We start from the raw sequence: 18,919 nt of genomic DNA on the forward strand, positions 1-18,919 counted from the left end.
TGTCACACAAGTGGATGTGATGCACAGAGGGTTGGGTGTTACAACTTGCAGGGCTCAAAATGCTGGGTGCATATGCACTAAAGAACGGGTAAAGTTAGAGCTGTGCAGATATTTCTGATGTCTACCTGCACCTAACCTGTACTGGTCCATGTACTGGGTATATGCAGGTTAGTGCAGGTAAAATTGGAACTGTGCAGGTATTTCTGATGTCTACCTGCACCTAACCTGCACTGGTCCATGTACTGGGTATATGCAGGTTAGTGCAGGTAAAATTGGAACTGTGCAGATATTTCTGATGTCTACCTGCACCTAACCTGCACTGGTCCATGTACTGGGTATATGCAGGTTAGTGCAGGTAAAATTGGAGATGTGCAGGTATTTCATACATGTATACATGTATATAGATGTACGTGTTTGTGTATTTTTTAATTAGCTGAGTTGAATGCCATCGCCTTTGAATTGTGTACGGAATAATGACGATGGTTTCTGAACAGTTAATATCATGCGTAATTTCGACGTTCTGAGTATTGCAGGTAAAAATGGTTAAGGCAATTTTCAGCTGACACGTAAGATAGCACCATTGCATGTATGAAAAAAAAAAGATTTTGACTCAGCCTTGCTGTAATACTAATGGGTTTGACGTTATAATAGCTTTCTCGTTGAGAGGATTCTCCAAATATTGATCAACTTTGCAATCACTAACCGGTTTATCAATCGGTTATTTTTATTTAGCCCTCTGCTGCAAGAGCAATTGCGATAGACAATCCCTCGGGTATTTAAGGAATAAGCGTAAAATCTTTGTGGCATCTACCTTTATATTGTTATTGGAGGATGTTTCAGTCAATATTTTTAATATACATTGATGTGCATTAGTACATATTAGATCGCTACCTTCAATAGTGGTCAACATTGCACAGACATACACGAACACATATATAGAGCAGAGAGTGTGTGTGAGAGAGAAGTACTTACAAATAAGTAATTGCCTTTATTATATTTGCATAAATGGCATAAAAAAGAGATCAATTTTGATTGTATTTTTTCCTCCCCCTCAGATTTGAAAAAAATATAGTGTTATTATAAGGCATGATAGCAATGGTATCAAATTATAAAATTCTCTTTGGTTTACCTTGAGAATGCAACGAAGCGTATCTAGTAGGCTTACATGTAGATGTATTCATAACCTCCCCTACGTAACGGTCGACAGGACCTGTGACATGTAGAATATGAAAATGCACATCAATCAGCAGGAGTTTATGGGCCTCGTGGAAAATCCGCCTTCTGTAATGGCAACACCAGGGAATAACATTGACACGAGAAACATCCTCAAAAGCATGACTTGGTGATGCATGGTAACACGAAGCTCGAAATCCATCTTTAGAACTTCACATGGTGCAAGAATTTAGAATTTTGCGTAATAACTAAGACTGAAAAAGTTGAATGGGTAAAAGAATAAGATAGATCATAATGCCAACAAAACCTTATAACAAACCTTGCTGCTTTTATGGAATCTGTAGCTAAATATAAAAATCTGTATATATTTTATAACAATTTATTTAGTTTTGTTTCAAATATTTTGGGAAAATATGCTACAAACACGCACTTTGTTAGATCATTATAGTGCCTTTAATTACGAAACCTACTTAGAAATATGACTGCACCGGTACATTCACGGTTGAAAAATGCTTGTACAGCTACCATCTGTGTGCATGAGACTGCATGTGCACACGGAATTTCGAGCCCTGTTACCAGTAAACTGCCAGAACTGAAACGAAACGTGTAGACCGCTGTGAGGAAAATTAGAGGTTAGACCTCACACATTTGTGGAAAGGAATGTCACGCTATAACATCACCCTTGGGTACCATTAGCAATAGCTGAAATAGTGCTTCACACTTTGCAGAACATGAAAGCTAATGGGGCATCATTTTTGGTTTCACGCATAATCTGTGAGGTTTAGACCATGGATGAATGGTATCATGATGATGTTAAGGTTTTTATAAAGATGTAGAGGCGAAAAGGGGCTTGTCAGCACATTTCTAACATTGCAAATATGTAGGACCATTGCAGAATACGAAGAGTCCATGGCAAGGCCCAGGAGTTTTTACGTATTTAGGGTTACAACGACCTATTTGCATGCATTGAATCATACGCTATTTTTTTTGCTCTCTTTAATTCAAACCTTTTGTAATTACAGGGTCATGTAGAGTAGTCACATGTTGCACGCTGCCGTTGTTTTCATTCAATGTATTTACATTTTTTAGTGTGTGCATCTAAAAGAAAATTGCAATAAACGCGTCATCGTCATCATCAATAAGATGATCAAAGAACACATATAAAATGATTGCACCGTATGTATCATAGTCCAAGAATTGCGACGATGTCTGCATTTTTTGTTATACAATACTTTATGCAACATTTATTATGCAATAAACGCGTCATCGTCCTCGTCAATAACATGATCAAAGAACACACAGAAAATGATTGCACCGTATGTATCATAGTCCAAGATTTGCGACGATGTCTGCATATTTTGTTATACCAATTTCTATGTAATACTGGTCAAAACCCTCACTGGGGCATCACGACCAGGGTGCTGGGTGCACGGCTAAGTGCGGTCGGTGGGGTGATGGTGCTGAAAAGAACAAAGTACAAAAAAGTGCAAAAAAAGAAAAAAAAAACGAAATTGTGCTTAAACTCTATTTACATGTCCGCACTTGGAGTCCTGATTATATCTGGGGGCAGGGATGGCCCATGTACTGGCCCAACCAAAATAGGTAAATCATGACCCAAAAACCGTAATAACCCATACAGGGCCTCTCTTCATCCAGGCCCTGTTTTTCCGATAACTTCCATCTATCTTTTAAATGACCGCAGCTGTTTTGAGCCTGGCCGCTTGATAGGTTTTATCGACAGCTCCCCTTGCTGGAATGATGTCTCTGCACATCGATGTGTACCTATTACGAGCTCCTTTTACCGTACTCGTTAAAATGCATTGATATACGGTTAATTTTATTTAAGATAATGCCAACAATATTTTCAGGATAAAACATGTCTCGTCTGCAAATCGTTCTGCAAGAAAATTCTATTGATCTTATTTATCTTTATATCAACGAATCAAGGGTTCTGCTTTTAAATGCAATGCTGATTTAGTGTTTTGTATGTTCTATCTTTGGTAAAAATATGCTGTAGTAATAGAAAACTAGGAGATTAGTTAGACTTTTTAATTAAAAGTCTAGCATACATTGGCGCTTCCGTGAATAGTTTCACAAAACGCCGGCTGAATAAACCTCTTGGTTGTGTAAGAAGAGTCTCTTTAGTCAATACCTTAACGCTATTTTTTTTATTCATCAAAACATAAAAACATAACAAGGACAGTGTGGCGCTGCACTCAAGTCAACAACTTATATTAACAGCGCCACACAACAAAAAGGTACAATTAACATTTAAAGTTGACATATCTGTGCGCCGTAGTCCCACCACCCCAAGACATTAAAATGTTATATTAAATGCTAACAGAGATATTTGAAAGAAAAGATTACATAGTAACCTCCTATATCTCATTGGCGGAAAAACATCCGCCAATCAGAGCTAGGAGGGGAAATTTAGGCCCGTTAACACTTACGTAGTATTGGGACTTCTATATCTAATTGCGTCCATTAACGCTATTGTGGCTTCCCATTGTTGCGTTAATAAGAAACCAAGTGCCAGCATCTGGTATCAACAGAAGATATCAACTGCCTAAGCCACAAGCGTGACCACAATTGAGTAATAAGGTAGAAGGTAACATGAGTTTGATGAGGTTGCCTTCTGTCAACCTTTTTCTCTGGCAACATTCCACGATCCTGAATGCCCCCGATGCTGTTGCAACATGTGTTCTACAATGTTTTGGCTCATCAATACGTGTTCAGTACGTGTTGAGAGTTGCATGGCGCTGGATATATGCCAACTGTAGCTTTTATATATCATACAATACAATACCGTCCATTCAAGTGCTATACTCCCACCGCACTACCCCTGTACTGGATTGGATTCCCATTTGACTTGACTTACTTGACTTACCCATTTAGATCTACGATATGATTGAGAACATTATAATATAATAATATTTTAATGTCAGAGTTAATATCATATTGCTACTGTCCGTTAACATAAGCATATTTTTAATATATTACGTAAGAGGAATGATTTCAATGTCCTCCAAATTTTAATCATTTTTATGATCGTTTTTTTTAAATTTCCAGGCTGTTAGCAAATACATAAATCAAACATGAGAATACAATAGACATTGACAATCTGCTAATGGAATATTAATATACATTACTTGTCTCCAATCACAGGTAAGCACGGTATTGATTTACGTTTGTATTGGGGATGTAAATAATATAGGAGGATGCCATATTTCCGATTTACTTGTATGAAGAAGTCAACGTAGTTTCTTTTTAAATAAATGTAAAAATGTTATGTTTAAAGCACTCAGACCTGGCCCTTCAGTGACCCTACTTTTATGGAATAAAGTGAGCTGGAATCTTTTCCGTTCTTTAGTGTGTGGTTCTCCTTAAACACGAGACCTCCGACTTTACGTCTCATCCAAGAGAACACCGTAACCGAAGCTACGTTCTCCTCTCATTTTTAGTTGAGTCGAGTATGGAAATATGTGTAAAGTGCCTTCCCAAAGGGCTAAGCTCTGCAGCTTGAAAGAAATTCGAACCCAGAACCACCAGTTTCTTAGCTAACAGTGTAGCAGGGGCTTAATATTTTTTTTCTACGCACCTCCAGTTTCTTCTAAGTTAACAACCCCGATGACAAGATGACATTGTCATTGGCACCTTTTTTTCAAATTTATAATTCAGAATCGGATCTCTACCGATGATGTGTCAGATACTTTATGTTCTGCATAAGTCAGGTTTACGGCGTCAGAAGTGCTTCTGTAATCATGGCCTTGACTTTTATCTTTACGTGAAACACTACCCTATAGAGGAAATACAATTATGCATAGACTGATATCGCGCTCTGCTGTCGTTAAGCCCACGACTTGACATGCATGGTGGGTTGGTATAAACTCCATAAGGCTACAGCAAGTAAATTTCATGGATGACATCCTCCGCATACTCCAAATCTAATGCTATAGGGCGAAAAAACATTGCTTTGTCTCCTCTTTTTGTATTTATCTACCATCAATGTTCTGGAATGGCAACAGGCATTTTTGCACATTTTTGGTATGTTGACCACTGTCAAAAGGCAGCATTTTTTTCAACATGAATGCGCGCGCTAAAGTCAGTAATAAAAAATTACTTGCTGTGGCCTAACCACCCGATATGAAGGCAATTTCAGAACGTAAAAGGCAAAATAGAATTCATACTTGAATTGACAAACATAATGTGTATGTCAAAGTTAACTAGATTCAATATCAACCACATAGCAATAAGGCGTTTTTTTGAAAAATGGGCACCTTATTATGCCGCCGTGTAATCTAAATACTCATGATGACTTCATATTGACGTTAGTAGCTTATCATGATTCCAAGGAGAATGTTTATTATTGTACATAATGCCGAGATTTTCATTCTTATTAAAGCTTGGGCTGGAATAAAACACAATTCCATGCCTACTTTATCACCTCATCCAGGTTAAACTGCAATTGGGTTGGATGCTTCTACAGTCGACTTACAGGACATGATTTCCTCAGAGGTGCATCAGTTATAATCCCTCCCATAATACACGCTTGGGTGATAGGCAATCTGTGAGAATTATGGTTTCTTACGTGTCTTAAGTCGTTTACGGTAGGGTTTATTACTTCCATTCTGAGATGGAAGCATTGTGTTGCAGCCTCTACCAGGATTCTTGAAGCGGCTGTAAGAGTAGAAATTGGCCAAATAGACATGTTATGCTAGAGGAGTTTGTCCTCGACAAGTCTACTTTCAAGAGCTGCAAACTACCCCGGTATAATCTATCTATTTTGACGAGTGTTCTCTTTTCTGCCGCGTCTGAAGCCTGGAAGAGGCTAACTGTTTTCTGTGGCGCAGCAAGAATGGCAAGTGACTGGGCGGAGATTTGGTTTCTGCTGATGGACAGGGTTGTGACCCGAAAGTTCCCTGGTGGTAGAGTAAATTGAACATGTCCAAGATAGCCAGGAATGTGTAATGTGTAACAGAGGTACAAAAAACATGTTAAATATGGTGCAATACAGAAGTGAGTAACGTTCTACACTCGTATGTGTAATAATCCACTAAACCATATTTCCCCATGATCATACATTGCGGTTCCAAAATACTTCCCATGACTGTATGTCTGAAAACTTTAATTTAGAAAGGACCCCAGGGTGTCTTTTGTGGAAAAATGCATAAACTGCTAAATAACCATTATTTTTGAAATGGAAGGTTTGTGTCGTCAGCACCATATCCCAAATTTGCAACGGTCTCCCCGGGTGTCATCATTATCGCGAAGAACAGGCGAGAAAAACATAAGAACCTTTATACTGTAATTGTTGCAATCCCTATATATTTTACGCATAGTATAATAAATTGGTACCTTTTACACAAGCAAACGTGGTACTTTGCAATATATTCCTGGGTGTCATCATTATCGCGGAGAACAGGCGGAAGACATTATAACTTTTTTGATGTACAGTAATTGGTACAATTCTTTACTCTTTACCACTTGCATATTGTAAAGTTGTAAAGTTGTATAGTGTTAAGTAAGATTTAATTGCACAAGGAAACATTGCGCTACTTATGCTTTGTAACTATCTTTATGCCACACTCATAAAGGTCTCATTTAAAATCGAAAGGAGTGAAAGGAGAAGTTTTATACTGTAATTGGTGAAATGCCGGTAAGTTTCACCAGTGTTGCCTTTAAATTGTCATCGTTTGTACTCTTATTGGTATAGCTGTGCATGGAAAGTTTTACCTACGTTGGCTTTGAAAACTACTTTCTTGCAGACTACAAGACTAGATGTCTCATTTCCAATTTGGGCGGAATAAGAAGCTGATCATCCGCAGGATATGTCGGCTGAGGAGGGGTTAAAGAAGATTGCTTTATGTCGAAGTGATTTGATCGAAATTAACGAATGACTCAGGCTGGTTTCACGCTGCCAAGTTCGTGTCATGTTATTATGTTCGTGTCAAGTTTTGCACCTTGGGCGTAACAAAGGGCCCAGAATGGAGATTTTTATGAAACATTTCATGACTTGAATATACTTAGAACCGCAGAAGAAAATGAACACTATTTAGACCGGGTTATTTTGATTTTGCTTAGACGGGGTGGTGGGTGGTGGTGGTAGCTTTTAAGGCCCGCCCTGTAACTCAACAACCACTAGGGCAAATCAATTTTTTGTAGTAAAATCAAATCATAACATCAACTTTGATTTCATTAAGACGTAATATGATGTCAATTCGTTTTTTTAGGCTAAAACTGTCAAAAATTGTTTCCGCAACTAGCATCTTTCCTTGTTTTACCTTCCGCAACTAGTGTTTGGTTGTTGGAAATAAAATTAACTTGCATTGTACGTCCATTGTAGACATTAAAAAAAAAGACCTACTTTTAAGCTATTTCGAAAGACATGTATACTTATGTATGAGATTATGGTCTTATTTACTTCAATCAAACATGACCACAGGAAACTCATCACAGAAGTCTACCCAAACAAAGCATCATTGATCTATCATAATGACATCGTTGGTTTCGCTCAAGTCTGCCAATTATATCGTTATGAAGAATCTACCCGTGAGAACGCTATAATGAGAAGATAAGTCCCAACACAACGTTATGGAAGCCGTCGCTATTAAGATAATCCTCCAGGAGCTTGTAACACACGAGCAGGAGATTAGACTGCTAATTACATACATACGTGTATAGAAATGCTACAGTTACACGTGATCTCAGAGGGGTAACGTTAGGGGCTGAATCCCGTGAGTCTTACTGACCACAGAGAGTCTAGGAACGGTTTATAGGTCAACCTGCTCAGACAGATTCGTGACACACATGCCAAAATCACCTGTTCAATACTGTAGAGGAAAGAGGCACAAATTTGTTGACTTTCGCATGTGGTACACGCAATAGACCCATCCTTTAGCCTCCAAAATACATTAAAACATTTAGATGTAAATTTTTAAGCCTTTTGGCAAACCACGAATTGCCAATTGGTTTAACTGTCGATTATAATGTCAGAATGATCAATATTCTTTTCTCCAAATGTAATATGTATGCAGCAAAGAGGTTCCCAAAAAGCTGCTTGGAGTTCGGTCGAATCTTTATTACTTATTTGAAAGACCAGAATCTCATTAAGCATATTCTTAAGCATATTCTCCGTGAAATTATTATTTTCGTTGGCCATAAATTATGTTTCTCACATGTAATTATCTGAATGACTACTTTTACTTGCCTTTTGGACATTTACTGTACGGTTTGCAATTTATCAAGGAATTCGAGGAGACAACGAGATAAATTAGATAAAACGCAATAAACAAGATCATTTCTTTAGCGTGTCATTTTTGATTACAGAATCACATCTTCGTCAGAGAGAAATCGTTAGAAATGATTTGTCAGGGGAGATACTACAATAAGCACTTATTAGTTATTTCTCTTGTTCAAAACATACAGTAGACTTTTATTACATCGTCTATAACATCAAAAGCGATGGGAATAAATGACAACAATATGCATATTAATTATAATAAACAGTTACAATAACCATTATTTTTTAGTGGATACAATGTAAAGGTATAGCCTATACCTCCTTTTTTGTACTACTGTATGTTCAACCACGACGGGGGCTGACATCGTTTACCAGATACATTTGACCGGGTGTTGACGTCACACTTCAGAAAAGAAGCCACGTGAAAATCCTCACTGAGAGAGGCATTTTCGTTTTGTGTTGGCACTAGCAAACATGGAATTTTGTTACAGTATGTTACAGTATGTTCAATAGTTGTTGCCATATATACTAGTGTGCAATTGTCATACAACAAAGTTCTCCAATGCTCATCACCTTAACGATGCAACGACCATAGAAACACCTCATTGCTTCAGACGAGCTCGGTGTCTTCTAATTGCAGCTTCGATTTGACCTCAGTAATGACACTTAAGTGCCCACTTCCATCATTACATGATGACCTTTTTGTACCGATTCTCCAAGGCAGTTTTCAACCTGGTAACTCCATCAGTATATGATGCCTCCCCTGTAGGAGCAAACGCTAAGTAGTGGCCCATATCTGGCGAGTACATTGTAAAGAAAATGGCTCTTCGAGATAGCTATCGCCATTGCGGGAACACTAAAAGCTTTCAACCAATCCCGAAGCACGTTTGATTAAGAGTCGACTTGAGGTAAAGTCGTTATGGTTCGGAGGTTGAACATCTAGAGTCTGTTTAATGTAGTGCACATGTGGCGAGGAGGCAGTTAGGCATCTGACTAATATCTTAGTTTCCTACAAGAAAATACTTATAGAACTTTTAAATGTTTCTTTTTATGATGTTTAAGGCACTTTTATGAGGACAGATTCTCAATGATATTCCAAAGAAGGATAAACACAATTTTAAACGCGTCTTTTATGCTGTTTAAGGGATCTTTAGGGACAGATTGCCTCTGGTATCACATAGAAGGATAACATGCTTGTTCTTTACTGATTCATTAAAATGGCTTCTGATTGCTTTCAATCTAGATACATGTGTTTTTGATATACCTTTTAAAACGTTTTGTTCAACAGTCGGGCTGATTTTTCTTGGATGATGAAGTAAGCAATATTAAACGTTTTGCTGATAAAATCATGAGCTACACATTTGTCACCAATAAGGCTTGTCATTAGTTTCAATTATGCTTGTGACAAAAACTGTTATAAAATCGAATACAAAAAAGTAAAACAGGTCAATCAGTTATTGAATACTATGTGTAAAATAAAGTAATTGATGCAAATTTATCTGATTCCCTTGAAGACATGTTACCCTGTCGAAGGTTTTAGCTTTGTCAGCAGAAGCTGGTAGCAACAACTGTCTATAAATGCTTCAGGCACAATTCCGACTCCGGGGCCAGGCAGGGTAGTTTTCAGGAACAAAAGGCATGACATCAAATACATCAAACACAGAAGCTTCAAAAAATTATTATGAGTCTATTTGCATACATTGTCAATTTAATATTTTTCGGTCACGCAAGCATGTTTAAGCATTACATTTGTTCCCGTTTTGTCCACACTATGTAGTGAATCTTTCCAAATGTAAGCTGTCGCCATTGGACAACTGTAGAAGATAAATGTATGCGTACCATCGTAATTTTAAAAGACAGCTACAGGATGACCGTGGTTTATTTTGCTTTCGGCAGAAGATTTAACCTTAGCTTGTTACCATAAGAACGTAAATCTGGCCTGTGTTTCATTAAAGTCGCTGTGTAAGTAGACCCTGTCCCAGTAATTATTAAAAATCGCCGGAATGCTCTGAATCATGTCGGCAGTGGTAAACTATTTAGTACCGATGAGACACGAACAGCCTACCGATGGTCTGGCTGTGTCTCATAGGACGTGGTTAACTAGGCTACATTCTTCTTATCTTTTAATCAGGATCGAAGACGTTTGAGAACTATTTGTCTATTGCCTACTGAATCATCATCAAAATCATTTCTAATATATTTTTGTGGTTATTGTCTAATAAACCACCATCCTATCACCAGTAAAATCGTAATTCACAAGGCAACAAAAATGTGTGTGTGTCTTATTTGTAAAACAAAAACAATGTCTACGAGGCAGCTTAAATGCAAGGAAGTGTCATTATAGCCTAAGCTAGTAATTCGTACAATAGTCGTATGTATGATTGAAAAAAATTGCATTTCTGGGCTGTAGTAGTCGTGAAGTCACGAATTGCAAATGGCTTGTTACTGTTAGATTTGGCAAAATCTGCTTGGAAACACGGCAAAGTTAAAATTATTGAATGACCTACAATGGCTATGACCAGCCATTACTAAAGATAACGTACTGCCCATTATCTTTAATTCTGTATCATTCTTAAGTCTCCAGAGGCCTACTAACGCCAGAAAATGTCATCCCGTGAATTTCCGGACTGTCGTTACAGCAAAATCATTTGATGGATGATGCAGTTTAAATCCTCCTAAGCTGGGACCAATTCCAACGATTACCTGGTAGCAATTATGACAAATTTGCCAAAAGTTAGAATTTGATTGGCGTGGATCCTTCGTCCTTCTGATGATCCAATTATCAAAGGAGACAATTTGTCTGGATGAAAACTCACTTATCACTTTGTCTAGAGAGTAGCATTAGCGATTTGTCAGCGAAGGATTAAAAGGAAAGCCTAGACATCAATCAGACATCATCAAGAGAGACTGTAGAGAGACAGAGAATCCTCAATGGTATTTTGATGGAATCCACATGTTAACTATCTGTCGCACGGAAAGAAAACAAACCCATTATTTGGGCGTCCGGACTAAGAATTATTTGTCGCGAGATCGCCTATTCGGACAACATTTCTACGACCGGACTTTAAGTTAGACCAGCTAGTAGACATATTATATAGCTGTATGGATAACTTTTTTTAACTTAATGATAACTAATCTATGTTATAAATTAACAGTTATAATACTGAAAGGACCAAAATGTTGTTATCCATATCTTGCCTTCATCTTGAAAACATACTTCCTTCCGACCCACTCAACGTAAATGACGCCACATTATGTACTTTACTTCTTACAGGTAGCCCCAGCCTCCCTTACCCTACCAACTGCCGTATCTTTGATATTGTGTTTAACTATATCCACCACTCTGGAAGATTTGACCAATCTCAATAATGTTATGCTAGGTATTGGTGCACCAGCCACTTTCATTTTATGTTAATGCTATACTTTATGTCATCTTTATGTTTACATTTGTATTATGTTTTATGAGCAGCGGATTTACATAAGCACAACAAGTGCTTCCTATCCAATGCTCAAAAATCCATGTGAATAAAAAAAAATAAAATAAAAAATTAACAGCGAATAACTATGGACTTATATTTTTGTTGCTTTTTTAGTATTCTGTGCATGTTTTTGAATGTACGCTAAAGGCTGTCACGTGTGTTTTAACCGTCACGTAGGAGTTTGCTGTTCTCTTATACAACGTTTTCCTACTGGATAAAACTTTTCAGCAATAACTTCACCCTTAAGTTCTTCAATCGCATTGAGCTATTCCATAATGCACACACAGACGTCATGGGTTCTTCCTTCGATTGAGTTAGAGGAGATTGACAGACGGCTGAATGGGGTGGAATGAGGTGTCTCGTCAGTGGAGGAGGTTTTAGCTGATGGAGCGGGGCAGTTGGGGGCAACTCTTCTATCCATCATCGGTGTAAGGTCTTGTGCAGGAACCACTAATGGTGATCCGTGTGGACCTTCTACTCACATGGGTTACGAGCGGAAGCAGCCATACAAGCCATTAAAACCTCGCTTCTTCTTCTTCAAGGCTGTGGCTTACTTTGATTTTCAGGAGACGGGTTAGGCAATATAAAAAAAAGTTCACTTGGAGGTTCGCGTGCAGGAGTGATAATTGTATGTACGTGAACATGGGAAACATGCATGGGACATAGGTAGCAATCGTTGAAAACTCTTATATCTATCCTAGAAAGCACTGTCATGATTTGCAAATCATGTGTGAAGCTGCAAATGTTCGTACATAGCATGAATACGACTTTCAAAGTTTAGAGCTAGGAGCTCCATTGCTCATGTGCATCTAAAATCCACTCGGCTTTGGATACTCTTACACCTAAAACTGCTGCAGTGAAATCAAAAGATACATCGGTCGTAGAAATGTTGTCCGAAAACTCTTAGTCCAAAATAATGGGTTTGTTTGATTTCTGTGTGACAAATATTTAACACATGGATTCCATCAAAATGCCACTGAGGATTCTCTATCTACCTACTGTCTCTCTTGATGATGGCTGATTGATGTCTAGGCTTTCCTTTTAATCCTTCGCTGACAAATCGCTAATGCTACTCTCTAGACAAAGTGATAAGTGAGTTTTCATCCAGACAAATTGTCTCCTAAGAGATTGTGAAAGTTACTTCTGAGTACATTGACAACAGTCCTTTGAATGATACCAGATGTACCGGTGACCAGTGATATTGGTACCGGAATCTGACTAAAAGTCAGGCCACGTCCACGTTCACCACACCATAGTCGTACCGTACGAACGCGAAAGGGAGCCTTGCAATAGTTGTGCATGTGCCGTATAAAAACCAGCTATAAATAACTTCGTACGAAAAAAGCTGTTTTTAATCATTTGGTCTTTGGTTTACTTGAAAACCATACGCGTATAGGACATAACCATACCGGATTATACGACGAGTTACGACAAATGTGACTTATGCTCAGGTTACAATTCCGAACCTGTCTACCGGACAGTTTACGAGAACGAAAAATGTGATTTTAAAGACAACAAAACGGAAAAAAACTTTAGCAGGATCTGTATATTCCTGGTATGACTTGTTTTTTTTTGTTAATGGCAATAGCCGAAATGGGCCCCAGTTTGAAAATTTGCCCATATCATTAGTCTGTACATTTTAACCATTCTAGTAGTACTCTATATAGCCGTTCTTCTTGTTACCTGCTGTGAATATAAAAATGGGTGAAAATGCTGTTTTTACCTCTCGACCATGCCCCATAATTTTCATGCAGAACAGTCTCACTAGATGACGGTGATTTGACTGACTACAGGCCCTTTGGTAATTGTTGCCCCCCAATCGCGTTGTTCTAAAGGTCATTCTAAAATGTACCTCAGATGAAGATTTCCTTGTTGCAAATTTGCCCATTTTGTCATTACGTTCTGCGGCGTGCAGATGTTCGGTCATTAGTTTCAATTATCTCAGAGCTGAAAACTGTCATAAATATGGAACACAAAAATCTCTAAAACAGGTCAACCAGTTATCGACTCCTACGTGTCATGAAAGATGAAATTATTGATGCAAATATTAAATTCCCTTTAAGACACGTTACCCTGTCGAACATTTCAGCTTTGTCAGCAGAAGCTGATGCACTGCTTACGTGTGTTCCCGTTTTAACAACAATGTGTAATTAATCTTCTGATGTATCAAGTAAGGCAACTACTGAAGCGAATACTGTAGAAAAAAGTCATCCGTTCCAGTCTGACTGATTGTGTTTCCCAGCCGTATCCCATGCATTAAACATTACATCTACCAGAACTTCGTTTCTCAATAAACACAATTTTAGCTGCGGGAATTTTGTAGGCGTGAAAACTGGTAGACGCAATTTGCCTTAGACGTCCAGAAGCACTACTGAGCTTTCAAGCTGAAGGCTTCGCTTTAGTGCTTTTTAATTTTAATTTAAAATTGTACGATATAAACTCCCTGACACGTTTAATACATTGCTGACGTCACGTATCCGTAAAGTCTCGTGTGAATAAGGTCACGTGTCTGTAACCGTTAGTCTCGCGAGATTACGCTCGGAGGTGATTGGTCATTAATCATTCTGATGAAGGCCACAGTATTCCGTGAATTTTTATCTCTCTCTGTACTCGTTGTGTCGGAAACAAGTTCGAAATTTTAACTAAAATTATACTGTTTTTGGCAATTAATAACGAAATATTTAACATGTTTACTCATTATCGAGAAGAGGTCCTTCCCGGTGTGAGTGGTGCAAACTTACTGCTTACAGTCTGGTCTCAGGTTTGACATCTTGAAGAGGTGATAGTCAGCTGTTATGTCAATTATTCACAAATATGGTAAATATTCAGAAAATAAAAAAAAATAATTACTTCCATAGTACTGTTTTGGGTGGCTTTATCTATATGATTTATTGTCCAAACTTTCTATATATATAATATTGGTTGACAGCAGGTGGCTAAGGGGATTGACAGGCAGGATGGCAGAAAGTGAAGGTTTCAGAATCTGACAGGAATTAGAGACAGAGAAGTGGCATTCATGAAGCCGAGGATTGTGTACTTAACGGGGGACTAAAAATGCCCGATTGCTTGTAATTGTTCATGAAAGTGAAAATTAAACAATACTTTTAGGACTTAAAAACACCCCACCCCCATGATAATTTAACTTGTATTAAGCTTAAGCCCTTGCCACATATTCACATTTTCATCCGAACACGAACCGATAACGTTGGCTGAAGTTCGGGAGTACAGTCTGAATTGTATTTAGGTCACGCCTACATCTCCATACGTATTGCAATAGAGATAAATTTGAGACAAAATTTAATGCCTACCACCAGTCAGCCATTGCTAAACTTCCCGTCAAAACCCGAATGTTGTAAACATTTGAATGGCGCAGCCGAGCAGTAGGCGACATGCATTTAAATTGTGGATCCCAGCTAAGTTAAATTCAAGTCTACCCCTAACCATAGTTGGGGGAGTCTGGCTAGTTTTCGCAAGGCTGTTCAGCTATGTGTTCCATGGGCTTTACATTGTAACAGTGGGGGGTTTATAGGCGCTACCAACAGATCCGGCAAATGGGTCTAGACCTTTTAGCGGAGCGGTTAGAAGGATTTGGCGCTCTCACCGCCAAGGCCCGGGTTCGATTCCCGGTGTTGGAACTACTGTAAGAAACAGGAGGAGACAGTAAAAACCCCACTGGTCCCGGGCCGGGGTTCGAACCCACGACCTCCCGGGCACCAGAGCTTCATAACCAGACGCTCTAACCGCTCCGCTAAAAGGTCTAGACCCATTTGCCGGATCTGTTGGTAGCGCCTATAAACCCCCCACTGTTACAACATGTACCTTACAGCATGTGCAATAGGAAGCGATGGGCAGGTAATATATTCCGGTCACCTTCGCGCCTTACCCGTTAATTATAGTGCGGGTACGGGTTTCTACTCGGTGAGACATGCCTGAGATTCATCTGGCTTTCATTAGACAGGATTAGGCTCAGAGCCGAGAGTATTGGAAGGCGCTGTAGCGTAAGCGTTATGCCTCTGCAATTACTGGGGTGTGTACTATGTACTATTGCCGTGTCTAGCGCACCAGATTCTATCTACACTGAACGGTTTTATGCTGGTAATGCGTATGTAATACTTTCCTGTGCCAGACGCCCTATCATTGTCGTTTAAGTGGCACGTACAAAAAGGGTAAGAGCATGTCCTTCGACCTTAAGCACGTCCTGTTGACGTATGTTGAAAGGCACTCTACATGATATTGTAGGGTTCACGTTTATACAGCATTTGACACACATAGCCTTATAATGTTTTAAAACATTTAAAACACTTGGGTGTGGAGGGAAGGTTTTACCAGGGCTAGTGGTTTGTTAGTGTTCGGCAGAAGGTGAACAGAGACTCAAGTTGGACCCGAGAAAAAGTAGGCGTGATTTTAAATCTGGTCAGACTGCTCCCGAACTTCAGCCAACGTTGGTTGGACGGTGGTTGGGGGAAGGTTCTGAGTTTGTGAGGGGACTTATTAAGGATGACATGTTTCATGTAGTCGTTTCTAAAGAGGCCGTTATTCACGAAAACTTTACCTTTTCCGCCTGTTTAATTGTTTTCTAAAATGTTACATTTTCTGTAGCCCAAGATTTTGTAATTTGATAAATAAAGCTTTGTAGTTTTAAGATAAGAGTTTGGAGATGCAATTTACGCAATTGGAGTTTTCTATACATATATGCAATGTTTCCTGGGCCTCAAACCATTGACAAATCAACAACCCTCTGGGCCCCTTATAAGCCTGAAGAATGGCTTTATGTTTTAAATCTACCATCTTTTATATGACTTTACGAGGCAGTAATGGCCCCCTTAAGTACCTTCTGTTGACAGTTTATATGTAATTTGGAGCTTTTGTGGCATACATTTTAGTAACTGGAAGTCACCCCTGCCTATTCCAATAATGCCGGAGTGTAATTTATGGTCAATCTAAGGGCACGATCACGTACGTGGTACGATCGTTGTACGACATCTAATTGGGAAAATTCGTAGGACAGTCTTAGAATACAAAAACGGCTAACTTATATCGAAAATGCTGTCTTAGATCATTGTTGGCCAATTGTTCAGTTATAACCTGCATACGACTATCGCAATCGTACGAAATATCAATATCAGCATGAAAGTTCATCTGAGTTGATAAATTACATTATGAAAAACTTAAACTTTCCTCCAACTCAAAATTTAACTCACCAGAAATTTTCGACTGAATCACTCAGTCTTCCTCAGCTATCTGACCCAAATGCTGTGGACACGTGATTTTTCCCACGTGTGACGTCGCTTCAACCATCGCTCAACCGGGACGGGGGGCGATATCGACTTCAGACAACCTTTGACCCTTTGCTGACGTTTAAGTTTTTCATAATGAAATATCAAAATCGTGCGACGAAATACGATGGACTCATGTGGGCGAACGCACGGTAATAAATTATAAATCAAGAAAAAGATAGAGCAGTAGTTTAAAAAAAGACGATGTGTTAATTTTTTCAAGATCAAGGTAGGCCACACTAAGTAAACTTTATGGATGACATCCTCCGGCCGCACACTCCAAATCTAATGCGATAGGGCGAAAAAACAAGGCAGGCAAAAAACAAGATTCTTTCATTTTCAAATTTTTAAGACGTTAGCTTTAGTAAGCATGAATTGAGGTGAATGAACATGCATGACAACCAAACGGGTCTCTTATTCTTATATTCAACAGTATTGCCTTGCAAATGTGTTAAGACAGCAGCCTTGCAAATGTGTAAAGAAGTCTAGAAACTCTAACAAAGCGGCTAGCCGTACCATCATGGGTAGCTACTATACAGGGTTGGGTTGGATGCAATGGAACATGTCAGTGTCACCATTTGCATGCGATTAAACGCGAACCACTGTGCCTCAGGTTTGCTGGAGTCTGAAGGTCTCTGTACCGATAGGCATTTTCAACACACTTGCCCATTTTTGGCATGTTGACCAACGTCAGAGGGAAAAATATTGTTTTCTTTTCCAAAATCGGGCGAAAACTAATGCAAGTGCCGGTGTCATCCATAAAATTACTTGCTGTGGCTTTATGAACGAACACCGGAATGACCCTATTCACCTTTTAACCGCGATAAAAACGTAATTGATATGCGGGTTTTATTACCCTTACTATGCATCCCTAGAGACAGGTGGATGATGCTTTAATATCTGTTACCCAGAGCCCCTACTGGAGTTGTCACGTATTCAATCCTGATATTTTGGGTGATCTTTTTCAGATGAATTCTGCTGTGTGGCTGCTGTGGGAATAATTTGGAGCATACAGACATCGATGTGAGCCGAGAATTTGCAAGTACTGAAACCTCAGCAGTGAGGACGTCATACATATGACGTGATGTGAGACCACACATAGCAGAACTGTTCATCGTCCCTCTGAGAACGGTTGCATCTTACTAAAATGGATCCCTGGATGTTCAATGTGCTCGCAGCTCTACTGTTGACCACTGTTTCTGGATTGAATGACACGGAAGGTGAGTTAAATTGTTTCAAAGGGTCACTTTATAACATTTTTTGCACCGAAAATTGCATATTCTAACTGAAATTCGCGTGATTAAATTTACTTCTATCTTTTAAGATATTTTTTTTCAATTTTCTCACATTTTAACATTTGTGGAAAGCCCATACAAGGAGTACTCGGTTCCTCCATAAGCTACTATAGTGTAAAACATGATAACTGTTGTGTGTCTAGCTTTCTATTACATTGCTGGACGTTACATTTGGGAACCTCCACTGACTTTTGTATCGTCCTAATTTTACATAATGCAGATTGAAATAATGCATGTATTTACGTGGGAAAAGACGGCTGGATTTTGTACGAGAAATGCACGACTTCCCCAGAAATATCATCAGTTGACGATCGTTCGACGATTGTAGAAATATACGTAACCCTGGTTTTTAACCTTAGGTTTTTAAAAGATACTAAACAAGACATCAGTAATCTAAAATTTCCTGCAAATATTTTCGCTTTTGGTGACCTTCAAAATCCCCCTGGAAGTGTTTTT

At 38.8% G+C, this 18,919-nt stretch overlaps 1 protein-coding gene across 1 annotated transcript in view; it reads left to right on the forward strand.

The window, feature by feature from the left end:
• LOC109480379 (neuronal acetylcholine receptor subunit alpha-10-like) overlaps window positions 1-18,919 on the forward strand; it is a 31,846-nt gene that overhangs the window by 2,979 nt on the left and 9,948 nt on the right. The window contains exon 2 of the mRNA XM_019782574.1: window positions 18,137-18,388. Coding sequence (XP_019638133.1) covers window positions 18,316-18,388 — 73 coding nt within the window. The 5' untranslated portion in view covers window positions 18,137-18,315. The remainder of the gene's footprint in view (window positions 1-18,136; window positions 18,389-18,919) is intronic.

The sequence above is a fragment of the Branchiostoma belcheri genome, unplaced genomic scaffold (genome assembly GCF_001625305.1).
Source record: "Branchiostoma belcheri isolate BF01 breed outbred unplaced genomic scaffold, Haploidv18h27 scaffold50, whole genome shotgun sequence".
NCBI lineage: Eukaryota > Metazoa > Chordata > Leptocardii > Amphioxiformes > Branchiostomatidae > Branchiostoma > Branchiostoma belcheri.